Below are 27,919 nucleotides of genomic sequence, written 5' to 3' on the forward strand. Positions count from 1 at the left end.
AATTAAATGTTGTTTATGAAATGAAACTTCTGTCCAACTCCTCGCTCCACCTCGCCACACTGTTTAATCCAAGCAGATCTTTGCAAAGAAAAATGTAGACCGAAAAGCCAATACTTTCATCTGAAGAGTAATGACAGTTGTACCTATAAGAGGAATCTTGTTGTGCCGTTATTCATTTGTGCTCTGCAATAAAAATGTATTTGGGCGTCTTCCTTTTGGAAACATCTGAGGGGCAGAGAATTTATCTGAATGCAGTTCACTTCACACAGTCCCCTTATTCTTTTACATGAGCTGTGCACATCAAAACATGCATAGTGAATAGGTAGGCTACAGAAATATTAGAAGCAAGGCCTGGAGACTTTCGCAAACATCCATGACTCACGTCGTCTAATGTATTTACACCAGATCAGTTCCAGGCATGGATGAAACGTGAGTTTTATATGCATGTCATTTCTTAATTTTTTGGTATACAGATAGGACCACGTGTGAAGAAAGTAAATTGCTGATTTTAGACAGGTCTCTGATTATGTGGGCTCACAGCTCCATTCACAAAGTATTTGTTGGAGTAGACTGAGGCCATTTAAACAAAGATGTAAACACTTTGTTCTCCTGGGTAGCCAAGGAATCTATCACAGCTGGACCCCACTGCTCTGTTCTTTGGTGGGCGGCTGGGAGGGCTTTGGCTCTATAGGCTTCCATGGGTGCAGCCACTGAATTGATGGCTGAAATAGCAGATGGCACCTTTGGTGTATGAAAGAGTGAAACACTTTCCTATCTGCTGGTTGCCAACTGAAGTGCTCATCCTACTTTATTGCTAAATAAACAATACAATCCCACGACCCGTCAAGGCCTTCATCCCCATCTCAAACCTCTGTTACTCAGCTCACTATTTCTGAACCAAATGTTCATGCCTCCCAGAACCCATGGTACCTCACTTATGGTACTGAGTTCAATCTCTATACTGCCCCCTACCCTCAATGCACATCATTATTGCATACAATGTGTAATGTAGCAATGAAAGGGATGGAGAAGGACGGTGCAACAGAGTGTTTGTGGGGGGGGGGTGAAGGAGTTTGGGTCAAGGAGGAGGGGTAATGGGTGTGTGAGTGAGAGATGGGGAGGGAGAGAGGGGATGGGTAAGGTGTTTATGGAGTGCGGGCATGGTGAAAGTGGGAATTGGGGCCATGGAGGAAGCAAAGGTGCAGTGGTAGAGTACAGGATGGGGAGTATGAGGGAGTGTGGGTGTGGAAATGTGATAAAGTGGAGAGGGGGAGTGAGTGAAAGCGGGAGTTTGGCACTGGATCAGTTAAGGAGAAGGAGCTATAGCGGAAGAGGGGAATGGGGGAAGAGGGTGTGTCAGAGGAAATGTGCTGGGGAAAGGGAGTGAGGGAGAGTATGGGTGAGAGTCTGGGGGTGTGGTACGTGAGGGAGTGGGAGAATGAATAGGAGTGAGGAAAGTTCTAAATTCATATAATTAACAGTGTGGCAAACTGATCTGTAAAATAATATCAGTCTCCTTCAAACAGTTTGGACAAACTGCATTCTTATAGGGCAGTTGTCGCTGAGTTTGAAAACACAAACCATGTAAACCTCAAGTCTGGTGCAGAGGTGCAAGGTTCCTTCAATCAGCTATGCATGTGAGGGAGGATGGATAGAAGAGTTTTACATGCTAACCGAAGTACAAACCTCAATGAGTGACGTAATTTTACTGATGCCAAATCAAACTGAGCACTATGACGCATGGTTCAAGTTGCTCCCATGTTCATGAGCCTTTTTAACATTCTTTCAAAAAGACTAGGCAATCAAAAGGTGCCCACACTGCCAAACCAATTGTTATTTCATAGCTTTTGGAACTATCTTCAAAACTTTGCCAACAGAATTTTGACCATTTCGATGGGATTCTGCTTCTTTATTCTAAACCTTTATCTTGCAGTGCATTTCTGCACCCCATCCCAATCGTACCCAGACCCTAGCTTGTCCCCATGTATGTACGGTACTCTGAGGGACGGTCCACACACTGGGGGTCTTCCCTTCTTATGGACACCAGGTTCACCTTGAACATAGTCCACTCTGAGTTCTGTAACTTTTGACTTTTTGCTGGGCAATCCCAGTTGTAGCTGTCTGCAATCAGACAGGTTACAGTAACACTTAACAAACAATTCACCATAGAAGAAGGAAATGTAGGATCAGTACTCAAGCCCATCACGCAACCATTTATTAACAAACTTCAGCTCTACATGAAAGTACTAGAAGCTGCTCTCCGAGGTTATCGTTTTTTATTTTTTGGTAGCATTTTGCATTCACCCTTTTCCTGAGGTATGCCTTGATCACGCTTCACTGCTGCTATATGCATGCAAACTACCAAAATCTCCAGCTCTGCTTTCTATCCCCCTTGTTACCTCTGCAGCCCATTCATTTTTTATGCGCTTCCTTCATTTCCCCTCTCTTCCCACTCCAATCCAAAATGATTCCATAAAAGTATCCCACAATTCTCAGCCAGTTTACTCCTCCCTCTCTCCGGTACCACTCAGAGACCCTCCAAGTATGTTCCAGATGGTTAGCACAGTTGTCTTTCAATTCCTCACTAAGGCATTGTGCCCATTTTAAATGGCCAGTTATGCTTGCAACTCGTTTTGCTCCTTTGAACATATTACTACTGCACTAATTTTTTGTTTGTTTCCAGTGCAAAGAACAATTTGCTGTAAATGCATTCTGATTGTTGCGTAGATGTTCTCATCAGTAAAGAGATTCAAAGATATAAGGATTTCAGTACTCGAGGCAGTATCATAAAATTGTACATTTTGTTTCTTTGGTGTACCATGAGAATAAACTTCTGTGTAAGAAACAGGAGTTTGAATTGGGTATTTCAGCAAATACAGGAGGTGCTTTTAAAACATATGTTTTAAAAAAATACCAAAATCCTACTACCATCTTTCAATGTGAACTAACGTGCTCTGAAAGAGTGGAACATTGTTAGTCACCATTTATGTGAATAACTAACATGTAAACCTTTGAAACAAAAGACAATTGTACACTGTGAGGCATATACGTTCTCCTGCAAGCTTGCTGAGGTTCCTGCTATCACTGTTTGAAAACACCTTGCAATTGTTTGTTTTTTACAGGAGTAGGGTGTGGGCGGAACCCTGCCTTATTCAGGCTGCCAAGCAGGAGTATGATGGTGTGATTGAGGAATTCCTCAGTGCTGGGGAGAAGCTCTTTGGTCCCTATGTTTGGGGAAGGTAGGATTGTCGTTTCCTGCAACATTCTGTCTCTTCAATTGCCATTGGTGATTGGCCAATCTAGACGCAAATTCACAAATGGTATATTTTCATTGGGCATGCTTGACATTTGTATATGGTTTGGTAAAATGAACTACTTGCTTTACTCTGGTATCAGACTGTGGTTCACACTAAAAGTCTTCTTGGTATAAGTGGTTTTGGGAGAGGCTTCATATCACCTGTGGGGAACAGTTTGGTGGAAACTCTAGGACCTTTTTAGCCTTCGAGTATTTTCTTTGTCTAGGAAAAGATGCCAACACATTTTTGTACTGTGAAGACTATGTGTTGCAGATTGGGGCACACCATACTATTGGAATATTATCCAAGGAAATGTGTCTAATTCTTAAAAAATGTGTTTGTTTCCAAGGTACGATGTACTCTTCATGCCTCCCTCATTCCCATTTGGGGGAATGGAGAATCCCTGCATCACATTCGTTACTCCGTGCCTATTGGCTGGTGACCGCTCCTTGGCTGATGTCATCATACATGAGATTTCCCATAGCTGGTTTGGGAACCTGGTCACCAACGCAAACTGGGGGGAATTTTGGTTAAATGAAGGATTCACCATGTATGCCCAGCGGAGGATCACCACTGCTTTGTATGGTGAGTTTGCATATTAACTGGTGGGTATGCACATTTTTTTTATTTTTATTGCAGTGTTTTTCTGAGACCTGGAACAAACCTGTTTCATTGAAGCACAATGGTGTAAAAGGAAACATAAAATGAGCTGTAGAATAGTAGTCTTTCTTTTGCTTTTAGCTTTTTTTCTCTCCACTTTCTTATTGTGACTGCAACTAAATTCTTCAAAAAAAGAATATCAATGCTGATGGCCAAACAACATACAAGGTAATAGCAAAGGCTTCTAAGCACTGTGCACAAGCATGTAATGGTAATGATGTGCTATTTATATAACTCTTTCACCAAAGCGCTTTACATTCACCATATTTACATTCAATATCACCCAACTGAAGTTGGAACTCATTTATCGGCCTCATAAGGATGAAAGGCTGAGTGGACCAATCCGGGATACAAACCGGAGACCTGCAGCTCCCACACCAATCACAGTGGTGAGTACGTAATCCTCTGAGCTATCTTATGGCTGTGCCACAACTTGTCTTATGTTCATAGCATATTGGTTGAACAGACAAAGGTAGATTCAAGAACCTCTCAAACCTTACAAACCGGAGCTGTCTTCTGCTGGAGCCTCGCCAGCTGAACTATTGGGCACCTCCAGGTGCACTGCCTCCTTGTGGAGCTCATGGTGTCCATTTTGCTCTTACAGCAAGTTTCCTTTGCACTCCCCCGGTACACTTGTTAGCATATTTCTTCTTGTTGGGTTTTTCCCTTTCTTCACTCCTTTGGGGTGAGGCTTTGAATCTTTTGATCTCCAACAAGCCCACAACCGGAATCAGCCTTGCATCCAGCTAATCAGGGGGGGGTTAGCATATTTCAAGTCTCTTCTTATGGTTCTATTGGACAAAGACCCATCTGGGTTGTCTTCCTTCTAAATGGGTGGGTTGTTCTTACGAGTTACTGAATGGCAGATGTGTGGTATACTTCAATATCCAAAGTGGTAGAAGTCCTCATTGTTGCCTCCGAGTTCTCAGTATATGCAATGTCTTGCCTCCTCTAGATCAAAGGCCCTGACTGTTGTATCTTAATTGCTTGCCTTAATCACAACTCAATGCTGTAAAGGCTTTCAGGAGTATGTTGTGAGTTCCGCTTAGAAGCCCCTTACCCATTCACATTAAAATGAGGTGTGCATACATCAGTGTTAGGAAAGATTTCGTAATTGTAGGTAATTTTCCTTCCATGTGGCAACCCCTAAACTTTTTGCTTTTGTTTTTCACCTTGTTCTTGACTTTGCCAGAGAAGTGCAGCCTTCTGCCGCACCCCTCTGGGCTTTCGCTCCTTTTCTTATGGGGAAACTGACATGCCCTTAAGACAGTCAGTACCGGGGAACGCTGTTTCCCGTAGTTTCTTTTATCATGTTGCGACTTTAGTGCAACATGACACAAGAGGGCACTGTAAGCTAAGTTACAGCTCTCTTGGGTCTCTAGCCTTCTACAGGCCCTAGATACTCGTTTAGGATTGTATTTGATCGGTGCAAGTGATTCAGGGACGGGAATGGTGGCAGCGATCGTTTCTTTATATTTTGAGCTCCTTTTGGCGTTCTAAGCACGTTTTCGGCGCTGAACCCAAAATGGTGGCCTGGCTCCCAAAATGGCCAGACCACGAGGCTCCTTTGTCCTGTCCGCTGACCGTCTTGCTCCCTTCACCTTCCCCAGGTCGAGCCGACCCGGGCCCTTCCTTATTTGGGCATGTACTTTCCCGCGAAACACGGATGCTTTCGCGGGCTTCTACATGTCTTTTGTGTGCCTCCAGGGTGTGGGCTGGGATGTCTGGTCCCAATACACATCCTGGGTGCCAGAGAGTCTAGGGTGGTGTGAATGCCTGGGACCACTGTGGTCCGTGATTGGTCCACGAATGGTGTGTGTGTGTTGATGAGCGGATCTCCCATTGGGTCCCCTCCGTTTTGGCGCGAAGGGAACCATGGATAAGAGGGGGCTGGAAACACCACTACCATGTCGATCTCCTGAGTTCTCACGAACGAAGGAATACAGGAGCCAAGTATCCTGCAACCAAGAGGCTGGACCGAGGAATCGCTGGTGACCCGCTGAAGGACTCCTCCTTTGCACTGCTGTCGTCCTGTGAAACCCTTTCCTCCTTTGATCGAACCAGAAGGCCTGTACTGGTGCTTCGACCTTTGGAATAGCAGGAACAGCTATTCTCGGCGACTTCATCATCTCCTGCCAGTAAGCCTTCGGAAGCGTCTCTGGGCCATCCAGTTGACTGACCAGCTTACAAGGGAGCCTTGCTCTGTAACCGCCGCCAGGTTGTGTTGTATTTCGAGTCCTTGTCACTCTCACACGCTTAGTACACTTGGCGTTCCCAAGTCTGAAGTGAGTAGTGTACATTTGGCTCAGATACACACGGCCGCTCCGTTGCCCTGCTGTGGTGACAAAACTGTGCAGGTTTCTTCGATTGGGACGTCTTTTTTCTCTACACGACGACGAGGCATTCCCGGCTCTTCTGAACCTGCCAGCTGCTGAAACTAACGTGGAGAAGCCTGGGTCTGCTTGCATCGGGGACCGGTGAGTAGTATAGCTAGGATCTGGTCGCCCTCCTGCAGTAGCCCATTGCTTTTCCCCGCTGTGTAAAAACAGCACCCTTTTGTCCGTACTCGCGCTCTGTTTCGGCTAACTGTGGAGGCTGCGCTTGAGTCGCGGAACCTGTTCTTCTTCTGTTGTGCACTAACCCGAACTGCCTGACTTCCTCCGAAGAGCTTCTCCTTTTGCCCGTTGGCACCAGCGTGTGCAGGTACTTTGAGCACAAGGCTCCACTCTTCGCAGGGCTCGGACTTCCATCTAGTTAGGTGCCTCTGAAGGCGAACTGAGTCTAAAGCATTATCGCACTGCCTGTTTTCTTTCCCTTGCAGGTGGACTACACATTTCGTGCATATAACGCTTGCGATTGTCGTATTTGTATATATATTGTGTTGATATGGTATGTGTTGGCTTAATATTGTGATATTGTGATTTTCTCGCTACGGTCATTATTTTAAAGGCCTTAAAATAAATGTGTATATATTTTTGATATAACAACTGTTTGGAGTAGTTTGTAAGCGCTCTTGCTTTGTGTGCTCATTGCGGGCTTTCAGTCACCCTCACCCCTCTTGAGACCTAGTCTTGACCGCCGCGATCGCTACCTTGATTGGTCTGGCTCGTCCAGAGGTTACCCTGTTCCAAGTAATTAGGTTGGCCTTCTGAACTTCTGCGCCACCAGGACAGAGTTCAGAAATCCGTCTTAACAATCAGTTGGTGGGTTGACAACAGATCTTCCTTTATGAGACCCAAGCCACCTGATTTTAGGTTCTTTTTTGAGGGGGCTGCGAAGGAAAAAAATATTCCCAGTGTTAGCTGGGACTCTCAAGCTTCATACATAATACGTCAAAACAAATTGAATACTCAAACCGGTCACAAGTTGGCTTCAGACCAATGAGAAGAACAGAATCAGCACCCCTATCAATATGGCACGATCTGAAAATAAACGAAGACGCCCAATCAGCCCTCATACTAATTTACATATCAGCAGCATTTGACACAATTAGCCACTCAACACTAATAAAAAGATTGATGGAATGTGGCATACAGGAATCTGCATTAAAGTGGCTTACCTCATTCCTAGCAAACCTAATTGAAATAACCTACCTACCACTGTTCATCTCAAACAAAAAGAATATATCCAGCAGAGTCCCTGAGGGATACAGCCTCTCCCTTCTGCTCTTCAACATCTACATGTGCCCACTGATGAAAATCATTCGAACCCACGGATGTACCGCCTACACCTACGCAGACGACGCACAACTGATTCTGAAAACAAACAGAACCCAGGAGCAAAATAACTGCTTCAACAACTGCCTCACACACATCTGCAATTGGATGACAACGAACAACCGTAAACTGAACCCGGCAAAAATTGAAATCATGCTCTCACCCACAGGATTTCACTGAGGGAACCCACACCTGGACTGGCCGGCCAGCATGGGAACGCAATCGCAGACTATCAATGTAGTGAATAACCTAGGAATACTAATGAACAACGGACTATCCGTGGAACCGCAAGTCAATGCAATTGTCAAAAAATGGTTCTACCTCCTAAGACTACTGAGAGGATTACTCCTCTCCCTCTCCTTTCCTCACAGAACCCTCACAATCCTAATCCCTCATACGCCCAAGAATTGACTATGCAAAAATCCTCTACCTAAGAATGCCGAAAAAACTCACCAAGAAGCTCCTAAGGGTGCTAAATACAGCAGCCAGGATCCTATTAAGACTAAACCAATGAGACCACATCACACCAGCACTAAAAAGCCTACACTGGTTATCAGTAAAAAAAAAAACACATCAAATTGAAAACACTCTGCATCGCCCACAAAGACTTGCACAGACAAGGAGCTGTATTAAGGGGGGCGTAGCCAGTGAGAGCGCGATGAGGACGTGGTCCCTCAGAGCTCCCGGGGCCACCAGCTGTATCCTGATTTCATCCTGTGAAAACGGGCACTTCTTAGCCAGAAAACGACACCCACGGGCTGGGGAACGGTGCCGCAGCGGTGCGTTGCATCGAGAGGCTGAATCGGAGTGCAGGCTAGGAGATAATCGCAGCAACAGCTCGTGACGTCAACGGCTGCTCAAAATGGCTGCCGCAGTGGAGAGGCAGAGAGGGAAGGCGCCGGAGAACTGAAGCGCCATAGAGGCCGGCGAGTTGTTCGCGCCTGGCCGAGCAACACTGAGACCGGAAGAAAGAAAGGTGCCGCTGAATGAAGACAGCGCAGAGAAGAACGAACTTTTGCGGCCTCATCGTGGAGCGGGACGCCATGACCCTGCTTGGAGGCACAGGCACCGCTACACCCTGAGCTGGGTGAAGACTGGGTGGGAGGCAAAGCCTGGCCTGCCCGCATCGTGTCGCTCCATCGATAACACGGAGCGGGGGCCTCCTGACACACTGCGGTGCGAATGAGGCGGTGTCTACTGGCCCGGATACCCAGTGGGGCCTGCCCCCGGTGGCAGCACAGCGCAGGAGACACACGGGGGGGGGGGGGCGTAGCACGCATCGGTGCTGCGGCCCCGAGAGAAGCTAGGCCAGTGTGAACCGGACCGGCTCTGGCGGTGTGTTCCGCCCGACGGATCGGAGGCTACCATGCGGATTTCCTCCCCATCCAACCTGCTGCCTGCTGGAAAACGCGCATTACATTAGTGGAAGCGCTTGGTCTCGCGCGCTCCACTGTTGATCCTTGAGAATCAGGGGACATCATGGTGTACTGGACATTGTGACTGTTGTGACACTGGGGGCTCCCCACCGCGGCCCCTGCTTCTGTGTCGAGCGAGGCAGGGAATCTGCCGTGACCGCCTCTGTGGAGCTGTTGGGGTGCAGTGCAGTGGCCACCAATCCACCGGGAACTGCGGTGGGATCGCAGGCGCTCCACTACGCGTAGAGCGCCTGCTGTGGCCGCATCACCACCGGCCCAGTGATACTGTGCCCCCACTACCGGAGGAGAGTTAAAGCGGTAAGGAGGTGGGGGTGGTGCGAAGAGGGCGGCAGAGGATAAGAAGACAGGACACTGCCCGTCTAGCCCCCCCCCCCCGGGTGCTCACACACAACAAGCTGTTCTAGGCGCTGAGGGAGACAGGCTGGGCAGCAGGAGGGCGGACCTATACAAGAGTGAACTGCACTCACCGTTGGTGGTGGGAGGCAAGAGGCAGACCCTCCCCAGGCCCTACGAGGGACACTCAAGTCTAGAGAGGGAGAGAGTGAACAACCGTGGCTTTGATCCCAGGCCACCAAAGTAACACGCTGTAGCACTGCATACTCCCGCTCTGTGTGGGCCTATTGGGGACGGCTACAGCCACCCGGACGGGCCTCTGTGCTACCGATACCGGACCGAGGTACCGCGGCGTAGGCCCGCACCGGCACGCTGCTGTCTCCAGTGGAGGATTGAGGCATATAGCGGTGACACACCTCGGCAGCAAAAGCGGGGCTTCCAGTCAGCCCCAACCCCCCCCGTCCGGGGATGAGGCACGAGGCGGAACTCGAGGCACATTGCGGACTGCTGTAACCCTTGATACAATGCACAGCTAGCAAGCAAAGCACATACCTACAGTGAGAACTGCAAAGCACCGCTGAATAGCGTGAGATGAACATTACTAACTGAGCACACACACGTGCAACCCCGTAGCCAGTCCAACTCCGGAAGGATCCCTGCGACCTGTGATCACCCAAGACATATAGCATCACTGGAACATTACCAACACAACTGACGCAGATCCACGTGAGCATCAGCCGCACAGCACCAAGAACCAGCGGAACCATCCTCGTCCCAGCGGACCCACCTGCCTGCCCACCCCGTCACTCACTGCCTTCTCCCTGGTTACAGGGGACGAATCCTCAGTGACAGCATACCGCTTACCTGGAAATGGGGAAAGATGAGCCCAGGAAAACCTCCACGCAGGTCAGAATTGAGCAGTATGCTACCACACCATCGTCCCGCTCCCCGGAGCGGTTGCCGTTATCTGGGACTGACTGCATGGAGGAAGAAATCTCCCTTAGAGATATGAGTGCCATTGCCAGCTCCAGAACTTCAATGGAGAAGAAGATGGACCGTATCGGCACGGACGTGTCCCTACTAAGGCATGACCTGCAAAAGTTGACCTCACGCACTGGGGAGGCGGAGGCACGGATCTCGGAAATCTCGGAAACCGAAGACAATTTACGGGGGATAAACCGCAATATGTCTGGCATGTTAGCACGCATTAAACTCCTGGAAACAAGAGTGAATGACAGAGAAGGCAGATCCAGACGAAACAACATTCGAATACTTGGCCTTCCCGAGAAGGCAGAGGGAGATTGTATGGAATTATTCCTTGAGGAATGGCTGGTGGACATGTATGATGCACAATTTTTCTCCCGATTCTTCTCCAATGAGCGGGCCCACTGCATCCCATCCGGCAAAATCATCCCTGGGGCGCCACCGCGCACAGTCATTGCAAGATTTCTAAATTATAGGGATAGGGATGCAGTGCTGCAGCTGACAAGGAGCTGTATTAAGACCAGATTAGCCGGTACCGCCCAAGAAGGGACCTAAGCTCCAGCAACGACCTACAAATGGAGGCAAAACATTATGAAAAAAGGAAAGTCAGCGGAACAGCATTCTCAGGTCTGCTAACCTCTGGAACACCATGCCTAAAGAAATCAGAACCTCAGAATACCACATCACCTTCAGGAAACGACTCAAAGCCAGGCTGCAGCTGTAAAGGGACACCAGCAGCAATCACAACACAGATAAACAACTAGAGAGGAGGTGAGATAGGCTGATGAACCTGGGTAGATATCATCAGGTGGCAACCAAAGAGTTCCACCAGAAGCTCCAACACACCTACAGAATTACAAACTCACTTCCCCGTCCTGTTCTGTTGACATAGTCAACTCCACTACGCCAGACCTTGGGCTGGCCACACTACACATAAACAAACCAAGAATGAATTCTATATTCACACCCACCAACTCTGAGATGCTAGAAGCACACCTAGAGTGAACCACCCCACACAGTCTATAAAACAGTCAACACGCAAGAACACACCAAGACACCAGATAGTCTTACAGCTACGTCCACCCGCGACTCTGGATCCCTCATGGACACTATCTAACCGGAGTGTACAACCACAACCCACCCCAACAACAGACTAACACCAACACAATCACTAGCACACACCTTCCGCACCCCACATGCAAAACAACACTCACAGATGCCAGTTCCTCCTGGTTCTGAACCTATCCTCTCATCCTAGCCCACTATCCTCCCCACCGCCCTGTTCCAGAGCCACGTGAACACCAGGAGACTGCCGCTGTGCCTTAGCAGTTCGTGGTATAAATCAACATACTACTGTAAGAAAGGCATGGCATCAACAGTAAGACAGACCCAACAAGTGACCATAGTTTAAAGGTGTTTATTGAACTTCAAAAAGGGTATCATGAACACCTATCTAACCCTAAATATACAGATGGGAGCAAGATACGAGCATCAAATAATAACGCTGTCCTAGTGGTGTCTTGTCAAAATAAAAGGGGCTATACTAAAAAACAAGTTGCCAATCATTACCTCTAAATGCAAATAGTGTGGGAAATAATGTTATGAAAAAGTGTTCAAAATGATATGACTGGTTTTCAGGCCATTGGCCTGCCTTCCCCACGTTTTTAGCATGGGATAAGGTGGGTCACTCGAGCATAGCACAACCTCTGGCTTCGTTAGCACAAGGTTGCAGTTCACTCATCAGCATCAGGGCCTCCGGAGCGTAAGTCTCCTTGCTTCTCAAAAGTCTCTTTACTCAAAGGGCCTGATGCAACCAAATAATCAACAAGTTCCTTTTCATCTTCAGATTTTCATGAGTATTCACATCGGGTGAGTCACTCTTCATTGCGGAGCCCCCTCAGCCAGGCTTGGATCCTTTTTAGCGTAAAGTTCTGCCGGGCTCGAGCCTGACTTTCAACGTTCACTATATCACAGTGTTCGTCGGTTATTCTTTTTTGGGTGACTCGCGGTTCACCCCGAATCAGCCGGGCTCATATCCATTCAACACAATTAGTCTGCATCAGCCGGGTTCAGACGAATGTCAATTTTACATCACATATCAGAGACTTTCAAATGTGCACAGGGTTTGGCTTGACCCATTGCAGGACCACTTCAATTTCACAACTCTTTCTCTTAACGTTCACACCCTTTCGGGTTGGATACCTGACAGAGACTTTCGAATGAGCACCCACGTGATGCTGGACCACTCGGTCTACAGTATCGTATTTTAGCTTCAAGCTCATTCAATCATCTGCTGTCTCAATAATCTTCTTCATACAATGTTGCTGCTTGCAACCTTGGTTTCCACACAGGCCGGTCTGGTATCAGTCTCCCCAACTGAGCGGCTGTGCTGACTTCACTGGTGCTGCTTTGTTGTAGGAGCCAAGGACAGTACTATGGTGGCAAGTGCTTCTGCTCGACTTGACTGTCGAAGTGGGAGAGCCCGGGTACCTCTGACACCAATGCAGGTTTCTTTAGCTTTAATTTCAGGTCTTACGTTTTCTTTCTTTGAAGGGTCATGAAAGATGCAGTTAGTCTGTGAAAAGGTTAAGGGTATTTTCCTCCTTGCAATCCTCTTCAGTCTTATCCTTTGGGGGGGGGAGGACACACACACACACACACCCACACCCACACCGTCCCCACCCCCCCAATGAAGTATAGGTGAACCCTTTCCTAGCTTTACAAGTAACTTATGTATGACTTTTTGATGGACAGATAAACACAAAGTCGGAGGTTAAGAAGAGTCATGTCAATTGAACAAAGTATAGGGGAGCTTAGGCACTTCTTGAAGATGGCACAGAAGTTTTGCACAATGTTATATAGAGAGTTTGTAGAAAAGAATCACTGTAGGGCCACAAGCTGGGAGGCTTGTGAAAAGCAAAGATGCAAGCAACTCTGCAAAGGGCAGCAAATGCAAGTTTCCAGTGAGAGCAAGCAAGCTACACACAAGAGGTAAGTACCCCTAGTTAGACAGTACCTTCGGTCTGAAGAAAAGGGTCCAGCTGTTGCAGTCTTACAGATCCTGTGTTCCTGGGCCTCAGTCGTGGGGGGACAAGAAGGTGGACGTCTGGGGCACCTGCACTGCGGTCTGAAGGTCAGCGGCTGGAATGGGCTTACGGCAAATAGCACCAATGCGTTTCTTGGACACCTTGTGGGCTCCCCTTGCTTCTGGGGTCCAACACTCTGTTGAGGTGGCTCAGGCTTGGGTCTCCCTGCTTCGGGAGGGTCCTCAGGATCTTCCTGGAGCTCAGGTCCGGCTTAAAGACGATACACTCGTTTCTGGTTTTCCTGTCCCCTGGCACTCAGTTCCATCATTATCAGCAAAGTAGTACAGCCAGCAGGGAGAGGGGTTCTAGTCAAGTTCGTTTTGGGGTCAGTTGGTCCCACCAACCCAAGGGAAGAAGTCATCCATTCCGGGCTTCTCTAGTTGAAACGTAAATTGGAGCTTCAGCACTGCGGCAGGGCTTCACCGGGCAAACCAACAGTCCAGGATGGTGCAGCAAGCTTCTCTTCCAGTTTCTTCGTCGGTTCCTTCGTCCAGTGGTCTACTCTGCCTTCCTTGCAAAAGAACTTGCCTCAGGTTTCTCCCATTCATTTGCAGCCTAGCTGTCACTCACACAGCAGGGGGGCTGTCCTCCAAGGGCAGCCAGCCAGCCAATAACCTTTTGGTGCTTTCCTGTAACCAAGGAGACTAAGCACAGGGAGTTTCGGGAACCTCCCTTGCTTCCTGCCCTGCCAGACAATCTGGAGCCAGAGGCAGGCTTCACCCGTGAATCTCGCCAAAGACCAAACGAACAAAGGGACCAAAACTGGTTTGGCGCACAGAGTAAAACCCAAGGAGGACTTCACCAACAAGAAATCGTGAAAAACCAAGACCGGGTCAATTTTGACAAAATGGGCACCCATGGGTGCAATACTGTAGCTGAGGTTTCAACCTGCGGTAAAAATGCACAATGGTAAGAAAATTAAACCACTGCCACCAGCCATTAATTGTAGAGAGAGGAACATACAAATGTTACATGAGAAAGTAGACAAAGGGGATACGAAGTAACCCCCCCCCCCCAGCACTCCACATAAGATGGTGTGTGCTGGCTCTAGAGAAAAAGGAAAGTAAAGTCAATTTCACGTTACTACTTTTGGAAACAGTAGTTTATCCAAGAGAAGGTATTTAAACCTTAAGAGAAATCCAAAGGACTTCTCTGTGACACTGCACTGAATGTGCTGCGTGTCACAATACAAAAGGATTATGCCTATGTAGTTTGTCAGACTCCAAAACCAAAAGAAACGCAGAGTACAAATCTGATACAAATACTTGAGAGAGTGAGAAAAAAGGTCTCACTCACTGCAGGATATAAAGTCCAGCAAAAGAGGTGGGGGTCTCTAAGGTAGAGGGAATTAGCACAGAAATTAGAATTCTCCCTAACAGGGAATATCTCTTTGCTGTGCCTATTTTTCCGTTATGGTTGGGTCTCTGTTGGTTTGTAGGGGTGAGCTGGCTAAGTAGGCCTTTCAGCCACTACTCATACTTGTACTGCTTCAGAGCACTAGTCGTTTCGTCAGATTCACCCTAACTTCACCAAGCAATTTGAAAGATGGTGTTCAACGTAATGATGGAGATTTGTTTCCATGAGGTAGAGTACACTCTAGGGATCGAATGTACTATTTTAGCCATTTTTTCCAGTGATGAAGACTAAAGCACTCTTGAGGGAAGTTAACACTTTCAGTGCTGGTATTTCGAGTACTCCACTTGAATGTTAACCTTACATCTTGTTAATAACGTTTAATTTCACGGAAATTCAAGCCACAGTGTGCACCCACTTCCACGCCTGACCTCCTCTCACTCCATTTCACGTTATATCACACTTAAACATCTCTACACTGAATACTTTGTCAAAAGCAGTTCAAAATACACTGTAAATAATAATCTGTTAAATACATTGTTAATAAACCAGTTCCTTTTTCAACAGTCAATCAAAACAGAATCTGGGCCACATGTACCTCACTCTCAACAGGACAATGGCCCATGACAGTATTCAACCGAATACTTCAATTATAATCTGATCCACTCCCCCCCCCCCCCCCCAGCAAGCAACTCTCTACACTTGCACCCATACTTGACATCCTACCTCGATTTACTTGTCTCACCACACTCTCTTCTCCCATCTCCTTCACGTTTGACATCAGAGACAACAATCTTGGAGCAATTCAGCCACCCAGCTGTCCATCGTGTTGGGCTTTGCGACCCTTCATCAATTCAAATAGAGTAAAACCAGTGGTAGGGTGAGGCGTCCCCCTGTACGGAAATACTCTCAAAAGCAAATCTCTCTGCCAATTCCTATTGTTAAGAACCATCAACCTGATGCCGTCCATGACCGCACAGTTGAACCTTTCCACGCATCCATTACTCTGGGGGTGTGGTGCAAGGCATTTCTCTTGTGTTTTCCACCCCTTTCTCCTTGAGTCACACCCGAAACTCCCTAGACACAAACTGCAGACCATTGTCACTCACCAGCAGTGACAGAAATCCCTCTCTCCAGAATACATTCTCCAGAAATTTAATCAGGTTTTGAGAGGTGACATCCTTGACAACCCCCACTTCAGGCCGCTTGGAAAGCAGATCATCACTAAAACAACATGACTTTCTCTGGAGCCAGAGAAATTCAAAGCACCCAGCAAATGCAAATAAATGAACAATATCTATTGCCACCATACTCAAAGGCACCTCAGGTACTTAACAGAACAACCATGAGGGGAACCCTGGTTTCCAGAACTTTGTCAGTGTTGTGACACTCCTCTAATTGTTTATTCTGTGTATCACTGACAGGTTCTGCTTACACCTGCCTTGAAGCTGCTGCAGGGAGGGCTCTACTCCGCCAACACATGGACACATCTGGCGAAGATCATCCTTTGAACAAGCTGAGAGTAAAGATCGAACCAGGTTACTGCATTCCCAGCTTTACTGTTTAACACACATGCAGACTTAAAGTGTTAATCTATTCTAGTGATAAAGCTGTGTGCGACAATAGAACTTTACAAATTGACACCAACAGCTACTTATTTGGAATGCGGCCTAGAAGCCTGTGGTTTTGGGATAGTCTGAGTAAGACTTGTAGTATCTGTTTCAAACCTAACCGAGTTGGTATATTTCAATAAATAATGCACCATGACTGAATCCTGAATAGCAAAGCTGATTGATTGTTATAAAGAGGCAGCTCAGGCCCATGGAACAGAACTATTCAAAAAGAAACTGTGATTTCACCTTCTCAGTGGTCTACATTCTTCAGATAAATTACTTGTCATTGTTTCCTTTTTTCTTCCCCGCACCAGGAGTTGATCCAGATGACACTTACAATGAAACACCATATGAGAAGGGATATTGCTTTGTTTCCTACCTTGCCCACCTGGTGGGAGACCAGAGCAAATTTGATGGTTTCTTGCAGGTATTTATTTTTTTACACTTTTTATTTAATTTTCATTTTTGTTTAAATAGACCTCCAATCAGAAATTCAAGGCAAGTTTAACAATGATTTTCTTTTTTTTTTTTTTTCTTTTTTTTTTTTTTACAACTTGGGGTAAAAATACAAAGGGGAAGCTGGTGGAAACATTGAGTACCCGCCATCTAGGTGATCATGGCAAGGGAATAACATTGCTTGCAGTGTTATATCAATTTTAGGATTTATAGAAACGGTCACAAGCATTGCAAGTTGGTTAAGGACATCAGTTTAACTTACAAAACGGTGCATGCATCTTTTTATCTTTATTGACTCAAATTAAAGTCCTTCCAATGTCTCATTTTAATTAAGGTATTACATGTAAAAGTAAGAAACTCCAAATATCCCAGAGAGGTTTTTTGTCTTCATGAACTCCCACCTATATCTATTGTGTGTTTATATAAACCAGTTTCTCCTCAAACCTGCACCTCTGCTTTACAGCTTTTTATTTTCAAATCCATTTATGCAAGAGACCCCAATGATTTTGTAGCGCCACTCCTCAAAGGCTCTACACATTTGGTTTACTGAAAAGATCTGCTCTGCTGTTTTCTTTGCGGTCATTAACCTTCCGTCTGAGTTTCATTCTACCTCTGTGATGTTTCCATTCGCTGATGATGCTAAGTGAAGTATAGTGAGCACAGCAGTAAAGTGTCACAAATTGCAGACCGTGGAATAGTTGTGTTAATCTCTCGATTTGTAGCCCAGTTGTATCACTCATAATTTTCTTTGTTAGAAAAAGACGTATTATAAGAAAGCAGTTGGGTTCTTAAAAATAAAAAATGACAGTATATGCCATGCCAGCTACCATTAATGATCTCTCTTTCACGTGTTAAGCTAGTAGTTGGATCTTTTTGAGGTAGTTTAACATTTAAAACAATTGTACCTAAATTGTGTAGCGTCAGATGCATGTTTTTGCATGGCTGAGGTTTTAAAAAGTAAATTATAGCTAAAACTATGAGTGATATACGTACATTTATTTTATCCAGACTCTAGTTTATCTTTTCAACCTGGATGTTTCAGATTTTACTGCAAATAAAGAGGTTGTTAAAGCTATTACTTTCATTGCCAAGTCTCTCACAACAAACCCCTTCCATGCAACTTCAACATCTTCTTACAAAAGTCTCTACTAAGACTGCAGCGGTCTACACCTTTCTTTCCGATCCCAGCGTGTCGTCTGCTGATTACCACGTCGAAAATGGATGGCTCAACGACTTTGGTGGTCAATATACTACTACTATACACTTACATTATTAATGGAATTGATGTTGAACAACACTTTATATTGTTTTACTTTTTCTATATTGTTGTCAGTTTATTTTTACAGTGTACTCATCTACAAGAACAATTTACAGCTGTTAACTGAATCATTTCTTCTCTTGCAGGCTTACGTGAACGAATTCAAGTTTCAAAGTATCATGGCAGATGATGCTTTAGAATTCTACTTGGAATATTTTCCAGAGTTAAAGGCAAAAAATGTTGGAACGCTTCCAGGTAGGCTTGCTGTTGTTACCATTGGTACTACAGGTTCACTGATGTTAATCAGAAACTTGCACCGAATTTCTTTTATGAACTAAAGGCCAGTATTCCTTGATCTTGCTAGAACTTTTTTTTAATTCCGTTTTTGGGACACTTTGTCTACGTATATGAGTGCCCTTGCCCACCATTATTATTTAAAAAAAACAATGAAGTGTAGATTTTGACCCTTAACACCCATCTATCCATTTTATCTGAGCCTGAAAAATGCGTTGTGGTCGTCCAGGGATCGAAATTCAGATTGGACAAGCAGGAGCTAAAATCGGCTTCTGGGTATTTAGCATTACCAACTGAGTAGGAGCTACCACTGTGGAACGAAGAGCTTGCTCATAGCATTCCGCAAATCGTACTTCCACATAAGATGCATACATAACATTTTGCCATTATGTATGACCGCTAATGCTTTGAGTGTCATAAAGATGTGTCCTAATGCATATTTAGATATTGTCCCAAACACACAGGGTCAATTTCAGATAGATATGTTTGTTCAGCATCAGTTGGCAAGCAGAGCCAAAAGTAGCTTCTGGTAGATGTTGGTGACAAGTTAGCCAGGCTCTTCTAGGCTCCAAGCAGGAGCTAAATATCTCCCAACTCCCCTCAATTTCGAACCCTGTTGTCATAGTCCTCGCATTCTAGTATATGTTAGGTTATTCAGTGTTTATAGTTGGACACAGTGAAGGCCTGCAGTCAAGGACGTTGGATGGTGTTTCAGCTGGTACCATTCAACATCCAGGGACTGGCATATGCCTGCCCGCTAGAATCGATGTTTGCACAACTTCAACTATTGCCTCTGAACCCCAGCAACTTGTAAACATGGCTGCCGCCAATTTGCTGAGCCCCACTTGGCTCCCAGCCTGCCATACCGCGTGTGCCCTTCGATTGGATGAAGCGCCCAACACCTGGAGCCCTGCCTCCAAACCGCGAGGCGCAGCCAGCCCCCAGTGAAGGCCTTCCAGTCAAGGCCATTGGATGGTGTCTCTGCCGGTCCAATTCAACATCCAGGGACTGGCATATGTATGCCTGCTAGATTCGATCTTTCCACAGCGTCAACTATTTCCTCAGATCCGCACCAGCTGGTAAAGATGGCTGCCAACGATATGCTGAACCCACTTGGCTCCCAGCCTGCCCTACCGTGTGTGCCCTGCGATTGGATGAAGCTCCCAACACCTGTAGCTTGTGAGAAATCTAGAGGTATTCTCCCATTAAGACCCTGAGACTCCTCTGTTCAGGTGGCCAGGGGAGGGCCATCACTCTTCCTGGGGATGGACGACCGAGGGAGGATCACCTGGGCAGGGGAATCCGGGTTGCCTTTGTGGGAATACCCCAAGCGAGACGCGGTATTCTAATGGGGTGATGAGGTCCCGGATGCCTTCATTCGATACATTGATGCGCATTACCCTAATCCAGGTTTCCTTTTCCCTAATCCAAATCCCGTCATCCATGACCCAAGGGCGACAAAGGAAAGAGTCAATTACCCAATGTGGGGAAGGAAGAAAATCCAACTAAGAAGACAGAAGTCTGATATGAATATCCATTCATCCTCTACCAATTTATATCACAGGGAATACCATCAAGACTCATGTGCATATATTCAACCATCAGGAATGTGGGAGGGGGCAACCATCCCCTTCAGGGAAAACCAGGCTAAAAGATTTCCCCATGTCCATTGTCAATTCTCTGATAGAGTAGCAGGGAATTGATCTATCCTCCAAATCCCTTCCATCACCCCCTCCCCGTTTCTAACCTATACTGGGACAAGGAAGAGACAACCAGGAGCAGTGAAGATTGTCCATAGAAATAACATGGGGAAAGTAAGGGACGCCTACTATAGAAAGAACTCCAGTTGTTCCATTATAGTCATGCAGGGTCAGGCATTTAAGCATTTAATAATAAACTCACACAAGACTCCACTTGACTTTTTTTTCAACTATAAAATATGTGCTGGTGCAGTAAGGCAGTCTGTCTCCTGCTGGTGGCTATTGGTGCAATGCGTGTTCCCTTGGGGCATATGCTGGTCCCAAGGATGTCTGAGGGGCAGGTGGTGAAAGTCCTGACCTCAAACCTGTGTATCCGTGGACCTGCTTGTCAATGCGACGCTGCCCGGTGAGTGAAAGTGAGAAACTCTGGAGCGTGCGTTTGACTGAATCGGAGCAGGATGAAGATACAGTTAATCAGACAGACACAGCACGGAAGATGAGAAGGTGTACAACGGACAGAAAAGCGTAAGAAGTAAGCAGAATAACGAACAGAAAAGGAGGAAGTTGCGCTAGTTGCTCGGAAGAAAAGTCAAGTGAAAGGAAGACTGTTACAGAATGCAAAGCATGCACAGCAGAGTGGACAAGTGTGTTAAGTGTGCAGGAGGCACGAGAAAGAAACGACAGGTGTTGGGTACGATTTTTTAAGTTACGATACACCTTGCTGACCGTGGGTTAACCACAGATCTTTTTGCTTTTACTGGTAGATTATTTTTCCTTATACCTCGTAGTGGGAACTTTTTTCCACACTGACAGAATCTTTTACTCTTGTTGTGGGTGTCATTTTTTAGACTTTCCATAGTGTTCTTTAAAAGTTATCCGCTTTGACAAACTTTTTGGTAATAAGTGTCAATTGTTGCTGGATTGCCCTACGGGCTCCCATTTTAACTTTCTCTCTGGCAAACCTTGAGAACGCCTGTTCCCAAAGTTAGAAAGGGTATTTTGGATCCCTTTTACATTTAATTAGGTGAGACAGCACCCCCCACCTTATGTGGAGTGCTTGGGAGATATTGAGTATCCCCTTTCTCATTTTAAATGTAACATCTATGTTACAAGAACAAACTTACTTTTAATGGCTGGTGGCAGTGAACTTTGTATTAATTTGGTGCACCTTTATAGTGTGCTGTTTTCACAGCCTCGGGACACCCATGGGTGCTCATTTTACCAAAATGGGCCAGGTCTTTTTTATTTTCGCCATTTTAGCATTTCTTGTCCTTTTTAAGTTCCTTCCCTGACATCCAGGGTGGGAAATTCCTGTGTGTTAACTTTATCTTCGACGGAATCCAGTGGATTCCCTGCTAAGGCTCCAGAGTGTCTCTAAAGGCAGGAAGCGAGGGAGGAGTCCAACACTCTTCAGCCCTTTGTCTTCCAGCCCGACTGCGAGAATCCAGTTCAAACTGCAAGACTGGCTGTCTTGAAAGGACTGCCAACCTCCCCCAAGTTTGAAAGTAGATTGGCTGTTTGATTGGCTGGGTTTCTGCATAAAAGTCTGATCCTAGAAGCTGGAGAGGTAGTCTACTACTGGAACCAACGCTGAAGAGGAAGAAACCGCTGCTGAGACAATTTCCATCGACCGGATAGCCTGCTGCATAACCAGAGCCTGCTTTAGCCCTTCCTTCAAATCGATCTGGGGACTCCAAAAAGGATGACCGTGACCCAGAGCCTAGGGAGACCCACTAGACTCAAGACAACCTGCGTTTTAAGCCATCCCACGCCGTGCTGCGACCTTGTTGGGCTGCAATACCCCAATACCCTGGGACTTCGAGCCATCTGGCGGTGCATGGTCTTCTGAATTCTGAATCTTGATCTTGCTGAAACTTTGTGGGATTCCTGCTGGATCTCCAGAGGCACAATTCATGTCCGAAAAGTCCCCTCACCAGAGTGCTAGACCTTGCAAACTATGAGCATCCGACCAGCAATATTCTGTCGTCTTCTGTGCTCCTGAAAAGGCACCAAATCCACAGAGCCTCATTCAGCCGCGAGGAAACTCTTGCCTGGAGCCTTCCAAAGTCCTGTCTTCCATCATCTTGGATGGTCTGGACGGTTGTCCAGAGCAATGCCAGTGGTTAAGATTCATTCTAAACCTTCCAGCCATCACCTCTTTGTTTTTGCTTTGTCACCCCGAGTGGGACGGGTATGCCCAGACGTGGGTACCGTGCCTGCTGGGCCTAGAGACCCAAGCTACTCCTCACTGATGAGGCCCAACAAGGCCGAAACATGTTTGGGGATGCTTGTGGTCTTGTGCAGAAGGGATGTGACCTAGCAGTTCGGGCTGAACTGCCCCTTTTGGGGTGGGGCCAAGTCTGATTTGCATATGGTCTTACACCTTCTGTAATGGCTTGGCAGTCGAAGAACGATGGTCTGGGGGGTTGCCCAGAGCAATGCAGTGGTTAAGATTAATTCTAAACCTTCCAGCCATCACCTCTGTTTTTGCTTCCAGCATCTTGACAAAGGAATCCATCTACCAGGTTTTAAGCTGCAGACCATGAAGTCTTCCTGCTGCAACTCTTCTTCTGTGCTGAGGTACTGTCTTGGCTCGGGTATTTTATACACCTTAAGCCTTTGTGATTTCTGTATAGCTTTGGGGTGTTTTCTGTGATTGGGAGGCCACTCGTCCAGTTCACCCAGGCCCAGTGCGGAATCCTCCTAAGGTATCTTCTCTGAAGTCCCTGGACCCTCAATTAACATTAAAGTGAAATACTTACTTGCTTGAACAGTCTTCCTCTGGAACACCTGCAACTGAACCCTATCTCACCCTGCCTACAGTTGAGGGACCCACAGCCCTCTGCTGCCTCCGAGTGAACTCATGCAACAGAATAAGGGAAGGACTGGATAAGAAAAGGATTCTGCCTTAAAGTGTATAAGAAGTGTGCACAAGTTACTTGCTTGTAAAATAAGTTGGTTGGTAACTGTAACTCTGAGTGTGCACAGATATGAATGTTCTTACTTACCTTGAATGTGTGTTACACTATTCTGAAAAGCATATATAAGCTTAAGTTACTCACCTGTGAATTGGTTGTGCCTCTTCTCCAAAAGTAATGCTGTTGGCTTCACTTTACTATTCCTGTTAGGATAGATCTAGGAATGTCTCCAATTGGGTCTTGCTTCCCTTGACTTGCTGTTAGCCTGTCCAGAATAAGTCTGCCTAAGCTTTTACTTACCTTTTAAGTTGCTGATAGCCCCTTTAAAAAGCATATAGGTTTTACGTACCTTGTGTTAGCTGTGTACCATCCTTATTGCTTACCTCAATCTGTGTTGCACTGATCTGAAAAGCAACTGTAATAGTAGATAACAACATTAGGTTTTACCTGCCTAGAATAGCTGTGTGGCATTCCTGAAAAGTGTTCCTTTCGGTGTAGCTGAGCTTGAGTTGCCAGGAGCATCCAAAATTAGTGTAAAGAGTTCTTGCTTATCTTAAACTGTGTTCCACTGTGCTGAAAAGTAACTGCAATTGTATATTACACCAAAAAGGTCTTACTCACCTAGTATAACTGTGTGTTATCACAAAAGTAGTAGAGGTATATACTGTTCCTTGAATCTGTGTTCCACTATTCAGAAAAGTATATTTACAAGTTGGTTGACTAGGTGATTTCATTGAGTGTCACTGCATAACTGACGGGGTCTACTACCCTTGTATTACTGAAAGTAATCAGAAAGTAACCTATGGTCCTACCTCCTATAAATACTGTTGGGTGTTCTAAATAAGGTATGTGCTTTGATCTGTTTATTTAAAACAGTGTTGTGTTTTTATAATGTGTTTATATGCTTTATGTTGGTACTTCACCAAGAATCTCTTGGTCTGCTTTTATAAAGCCTTCATTTTTACAATACATAGTCTGTCAGTGTTTCTTTGGACTATATGTATAATACAATTTATTTGTACTGATTCTACAGCCCTCTTTACCTCTTAAATTGAGCATGGCTGCTCTGTCTACTCTACCATGAACTCGGGTGTTACAGCCTTATACTAAGAGTGGAGTCTTGTACTGTCTCAGTTGAATGGTTTTACTAAGCCCTTAGTTGGACTTCAGAAAAACTGTCCTAACAGGTGCAATGGTGTACGTTAAGGGGAATGAAAGTATGTAAAGTGCGCAAGAGGCACAATAAGAAGCCAAAGGTAGGTGCAAGTGTGCACAAGGAAGAAGTAAAGAAGAACAAGATTGGGTGCAGGGGAGTTTAGACAGAGTGAAGGTGAAGGGTTTAGACCGAGGAGCAAGGAATAAAGACATCGGTTCCGCCACGCATAGGAGGAGCATAGAACAGGCGGTTTCGAAAGTCTGATTGTATCCCACAAGTGACGTGTGTGAGAGAACTAATATATATATAGGCTTGTGGATCTACTTGGATCACATGCTATGCATAGGCTGACATCTAGTGGTAGCCGTGGAGTGTTACATTTTTGGTTTTCGAAAAGGGATGTTGACAGGGTGTTCCAGTAATACTATATCCCTAGCGAATGAAGTATGTAAAAATGTTACCCGGCATCATATCGTTGAATAAGAAAATGGTTACTAAAAGAAGTTAAGCACCATTGAATGTCGATAATTACTTTTGCAACAAATGTCAAAACATGCATTAAGTGAATATTCTGTAACAGCGCCACAATGCCTACGGGCCGCTGGGCACTTTATAAATCAAAATAAATAAATAGTGTGACGTCCGCTGTACCCATGGTCCTTCACGCATCGAGGGCCATCTTAATCAGATGCATATCACAGAGTTCCTTCTTGGCTGATGCCATTACTTAGTAAAAGTTTAATCCTAGTATTTCTTTCTGTCCCTTTGACAATCAGTTTACCTCAAGATCTCTGGCAATGGCTACCAGGACAAGACCATCTGTCGACATTGACCTTTTGCCAACGGGCCTCGCCCCTGCACAGTAGGGAGAGCGGGGGGGGGGGGGGGTTCATATTCCACTCTCACTAGAGAATGCATATTCCCCTTTACTCCCATTTATTTCGCCAGGCGGCCATCCTCATTAATGATGGAAAACACTCCTTTTAAATTCTGTCCTTCCTGTAACAGTTTCCCTGGAAGGATTTGCAATGAGTGTGTAACCTTTGCCTCCCCAGGGACCACGCCGAAAAAACAGTGCAATTCTTGCAAACTGTTTAGGTCAAAAACTTTAAAGGACTGCAAGACTAAACGCTGGGCCCACCACACCATGCAGGCCGACGCCGTCATGGATGTCGAGGGAGCTTCAAGCAATGGCAGCATCGGCGTCCTAAGTGACGTTGAGGGTTATCTTGATCCATCGGATTCCCGCGTGCGAGCCCCCGCCCCACCAGGCAGGCCAGCGGTTCTGCTACAGGGACAACACCCAGTGGCTCATGCACTACTAAGTCCCACCACACCAAGCACATCCCCCATGGCCGCAAATCGACCATGTCGTCGACCGATAAGCCGCACATGGTGTCGAGGGGAAGGTCCGAACCTTCCCTGTCCTCTGTCCATTGTAGCTGCGATCACCACATTACTGGCCCCCGAAACAGACGGTAATGTCAGTTTCCGAAACCATGTCTAAATCTGGGAAGCCCTTGAGTTCCGGCGACACTACCCCTGAGGGCACCCTTACATGGGCCATGCGTCATACAAATACCCCTGTCCCAGAGCCTTCACCTGCTCCACCTACTCCTGCTCCCTCTCTGTTGCTAAGCTCATCCCAATGGACCCCAGACCAGAACTATGTTATAGGGTCATATGGTGAATGTCCAGTTTTATAAACTTCTTTGACGAACAACCCGAACAACTCAACAACCTCCAGGCGCCCCCTCAGGGCGAGGCAGGAAGGCTCAGCCCGCAGCCAAAAAAGCTCACCTGGATACCACACAGGCTACCACCTCCTCGCTCATGTGTCCTGACTTAAGTCAGGACACATATTATATAACACACAAGGCTCACAAGACCCTGGCTCGTACACAGACCCTGAAGACCAACGGGACACGGGAGACCTAGACCAATATTATTACGATGATGATGATGATGATGACTATGATGACATATAAATCACCCAATCCCCAGACCACACCAACCCACTGGTGGCTGACTACCTGGTAGACAACCAACTGCAATATAATGATCTGCTCCTAAAGGCTGCAGAGCACTTCAAAATAGATGCACAGGTCGATAAAGACTTTGTGGAGGACATCATTGGGGGCAGAAATTCTGCAGCACAGTTAATCCCCTTTCTTCAATCGGCTCAGAGGCTTCTTCACCCTTCTCTGCTTACCCCCAATCTGACACGGGCAGTCAACCCTTGCATCAAAAAGATGTTCAGACCAGCCCCCTCAGACCCATTATACATTAGGGGGCAGCTAAAGCCTTACTCTCTAGTAGTCACCACCACTAGAAAAAAGCGGGAACCCCTCTGGCTTCTGCCGAAGCCCCTTCTGACAAGGAGAGTAAGAAAATGTACACCCTGTGCAGGAAAGTAGCTTCCTCGCCTGCCTATTAAACAAGGATAGCTAATAATACCACACTATTATCAAGCTACAATTGCCACAAGTGGGACCAGATGGCTGTTAGGTAAGAATTAATGCAGTCGCACTGTGCGAGACTACACAAGACTTATATGCTTGGTATAAGGTATCCCACCTTTTGATAAAAGTCTGTGCTACACAATTTGGTAGTGTGACGGAGCACCCAGGCCTGTCTCAAGAGGGGCAAATGTGAGCTGTAGAGGTGTTCAATTGAAATTCGTAAATACAAGTAGCCAAGTAACACTTACACTAAAGGTTTCAGTTATAAATAGTTATTTAACTTCAGTTTTAAATAAGCATTCTTTAAAAAGGCAAAAGTTTGTAACAATACGAATAAACTTGAACTTACTTTTTAGAATCAATAAAGCCAGTGACTAATCTTTGGAAATGCTTAATACATTTCTCCTACACCTGGAGGTGACTTCAATCAGAAGGATACTATTTGCATTTATATATTACACTAATATACTTTGTAGATTCTGAGTTGCAGAAAGGAAAGGTTAAGAGAAGTGAAAAGGTTAGAACAGCTTCTCAGAAAATGGAGGACAACTGAATCCTCCAATGAAGTCTAGATATGCCTTTTCCAGCAGTAACAGTGTTTAACAAGCCGCAACTTTTAGGGGAGAAGCAATACCAAAGTCAATGGATTTATAAGAGTGCCTTTAGAGAGCCAGGAAAGCCAGTCATTTGGACACAGTCTACAGTTCTGATGCACTTCTTGGATAAACGTCTTACACAAAGTTTAGAGAGTTCAGACAAATCCCTTGTAGGGACACAAGCTGTAAAGCCTTTGTAGAGAGAGTTGCAATTAATTCAGAAAGTAAGCAGGTGCAAATCTCAAGTGAAACGGCATGACTCGAGGAAAGAAGGTAAGTACCCTCAAACCCAAAAAAAGTACCTTTGGTTAAAAGGAAGGATTCCAGCTGGATTCCGTCTTGCTACAGCCAAGAAGATCTGGGTTCCTCGGCCTCAGTCTGGGGACAAGAGGGAGGACGTCTGGAGGGCTCCTGCGGCAGTACTCGGGAAGGTCGTCGGCAGCTACAGGTTTTCTTTGTTTCAGCTGCACTTTGCGGTTTCAGCGCTTCGCAAACAACACTGATGCAAATTGCTGGACACCGGTTGGACTTTCCTTGCTCCCTCCTTCCTGCACTCTGGTGAGGGGGGGGACTCTGGATCAGGATTTCCTGCTTCTGGAGTG

At 46.1% G+C, this 27,919-nt stretch overlaps 1 protein-coding gene across 2 annotated transcripts in view; it reads left to right on the top strand.

Annotated features, from left to right (window-relative positions):
- RNPEP (arginyl aminopeptidase) overlaps positions 1–27,919 on the top strand; it is a 183,711-nt gene that overhangs the window by 99,518 nt on the left and 56,274 nt on the right. For both annotated transcript variants that reach the window (XM_069633582.1, XM_069633583.1), the window contains exons 4-8: positions 3,123–3,239; positions 3,646–3,881; positions 16,289–16,402; positions 16,792–16,904; positions 18,338–18,446. In XM_069633582.1, coding sequence (XP_069489683.1) covers positions 3,123–3,239; positions 3,646–3,881; positions 16,289–16,402; positions 16,792–16,904; positions 18,338–18,446 — 689 coding nt within the window. The remainder of the gene's footprint in view (positions 1–3,122; positions 3,240–3,645; positions 3,882–16,288; positions 16,403–16,791; positions 16,905–18,337; positions 18,447–27,919) is intronic.

Source organism: Ambystoma mexicanum, chromosome 13, assembly GCF_040938575.1.
Source record: "Ambystoma mexicanum isolate Mex_15411 chromosome 13, UKY_AmexF1_1, whole genome shotgun sequence".
In the NCBI taxonomy this organism is placed as follows: domain Eukaryota; kingdom Metazoa; phylum Chordata; class Amphibia; order Caudata; family Ambystomatidae; genus Ambystoma; species Ambystoma mexicanum.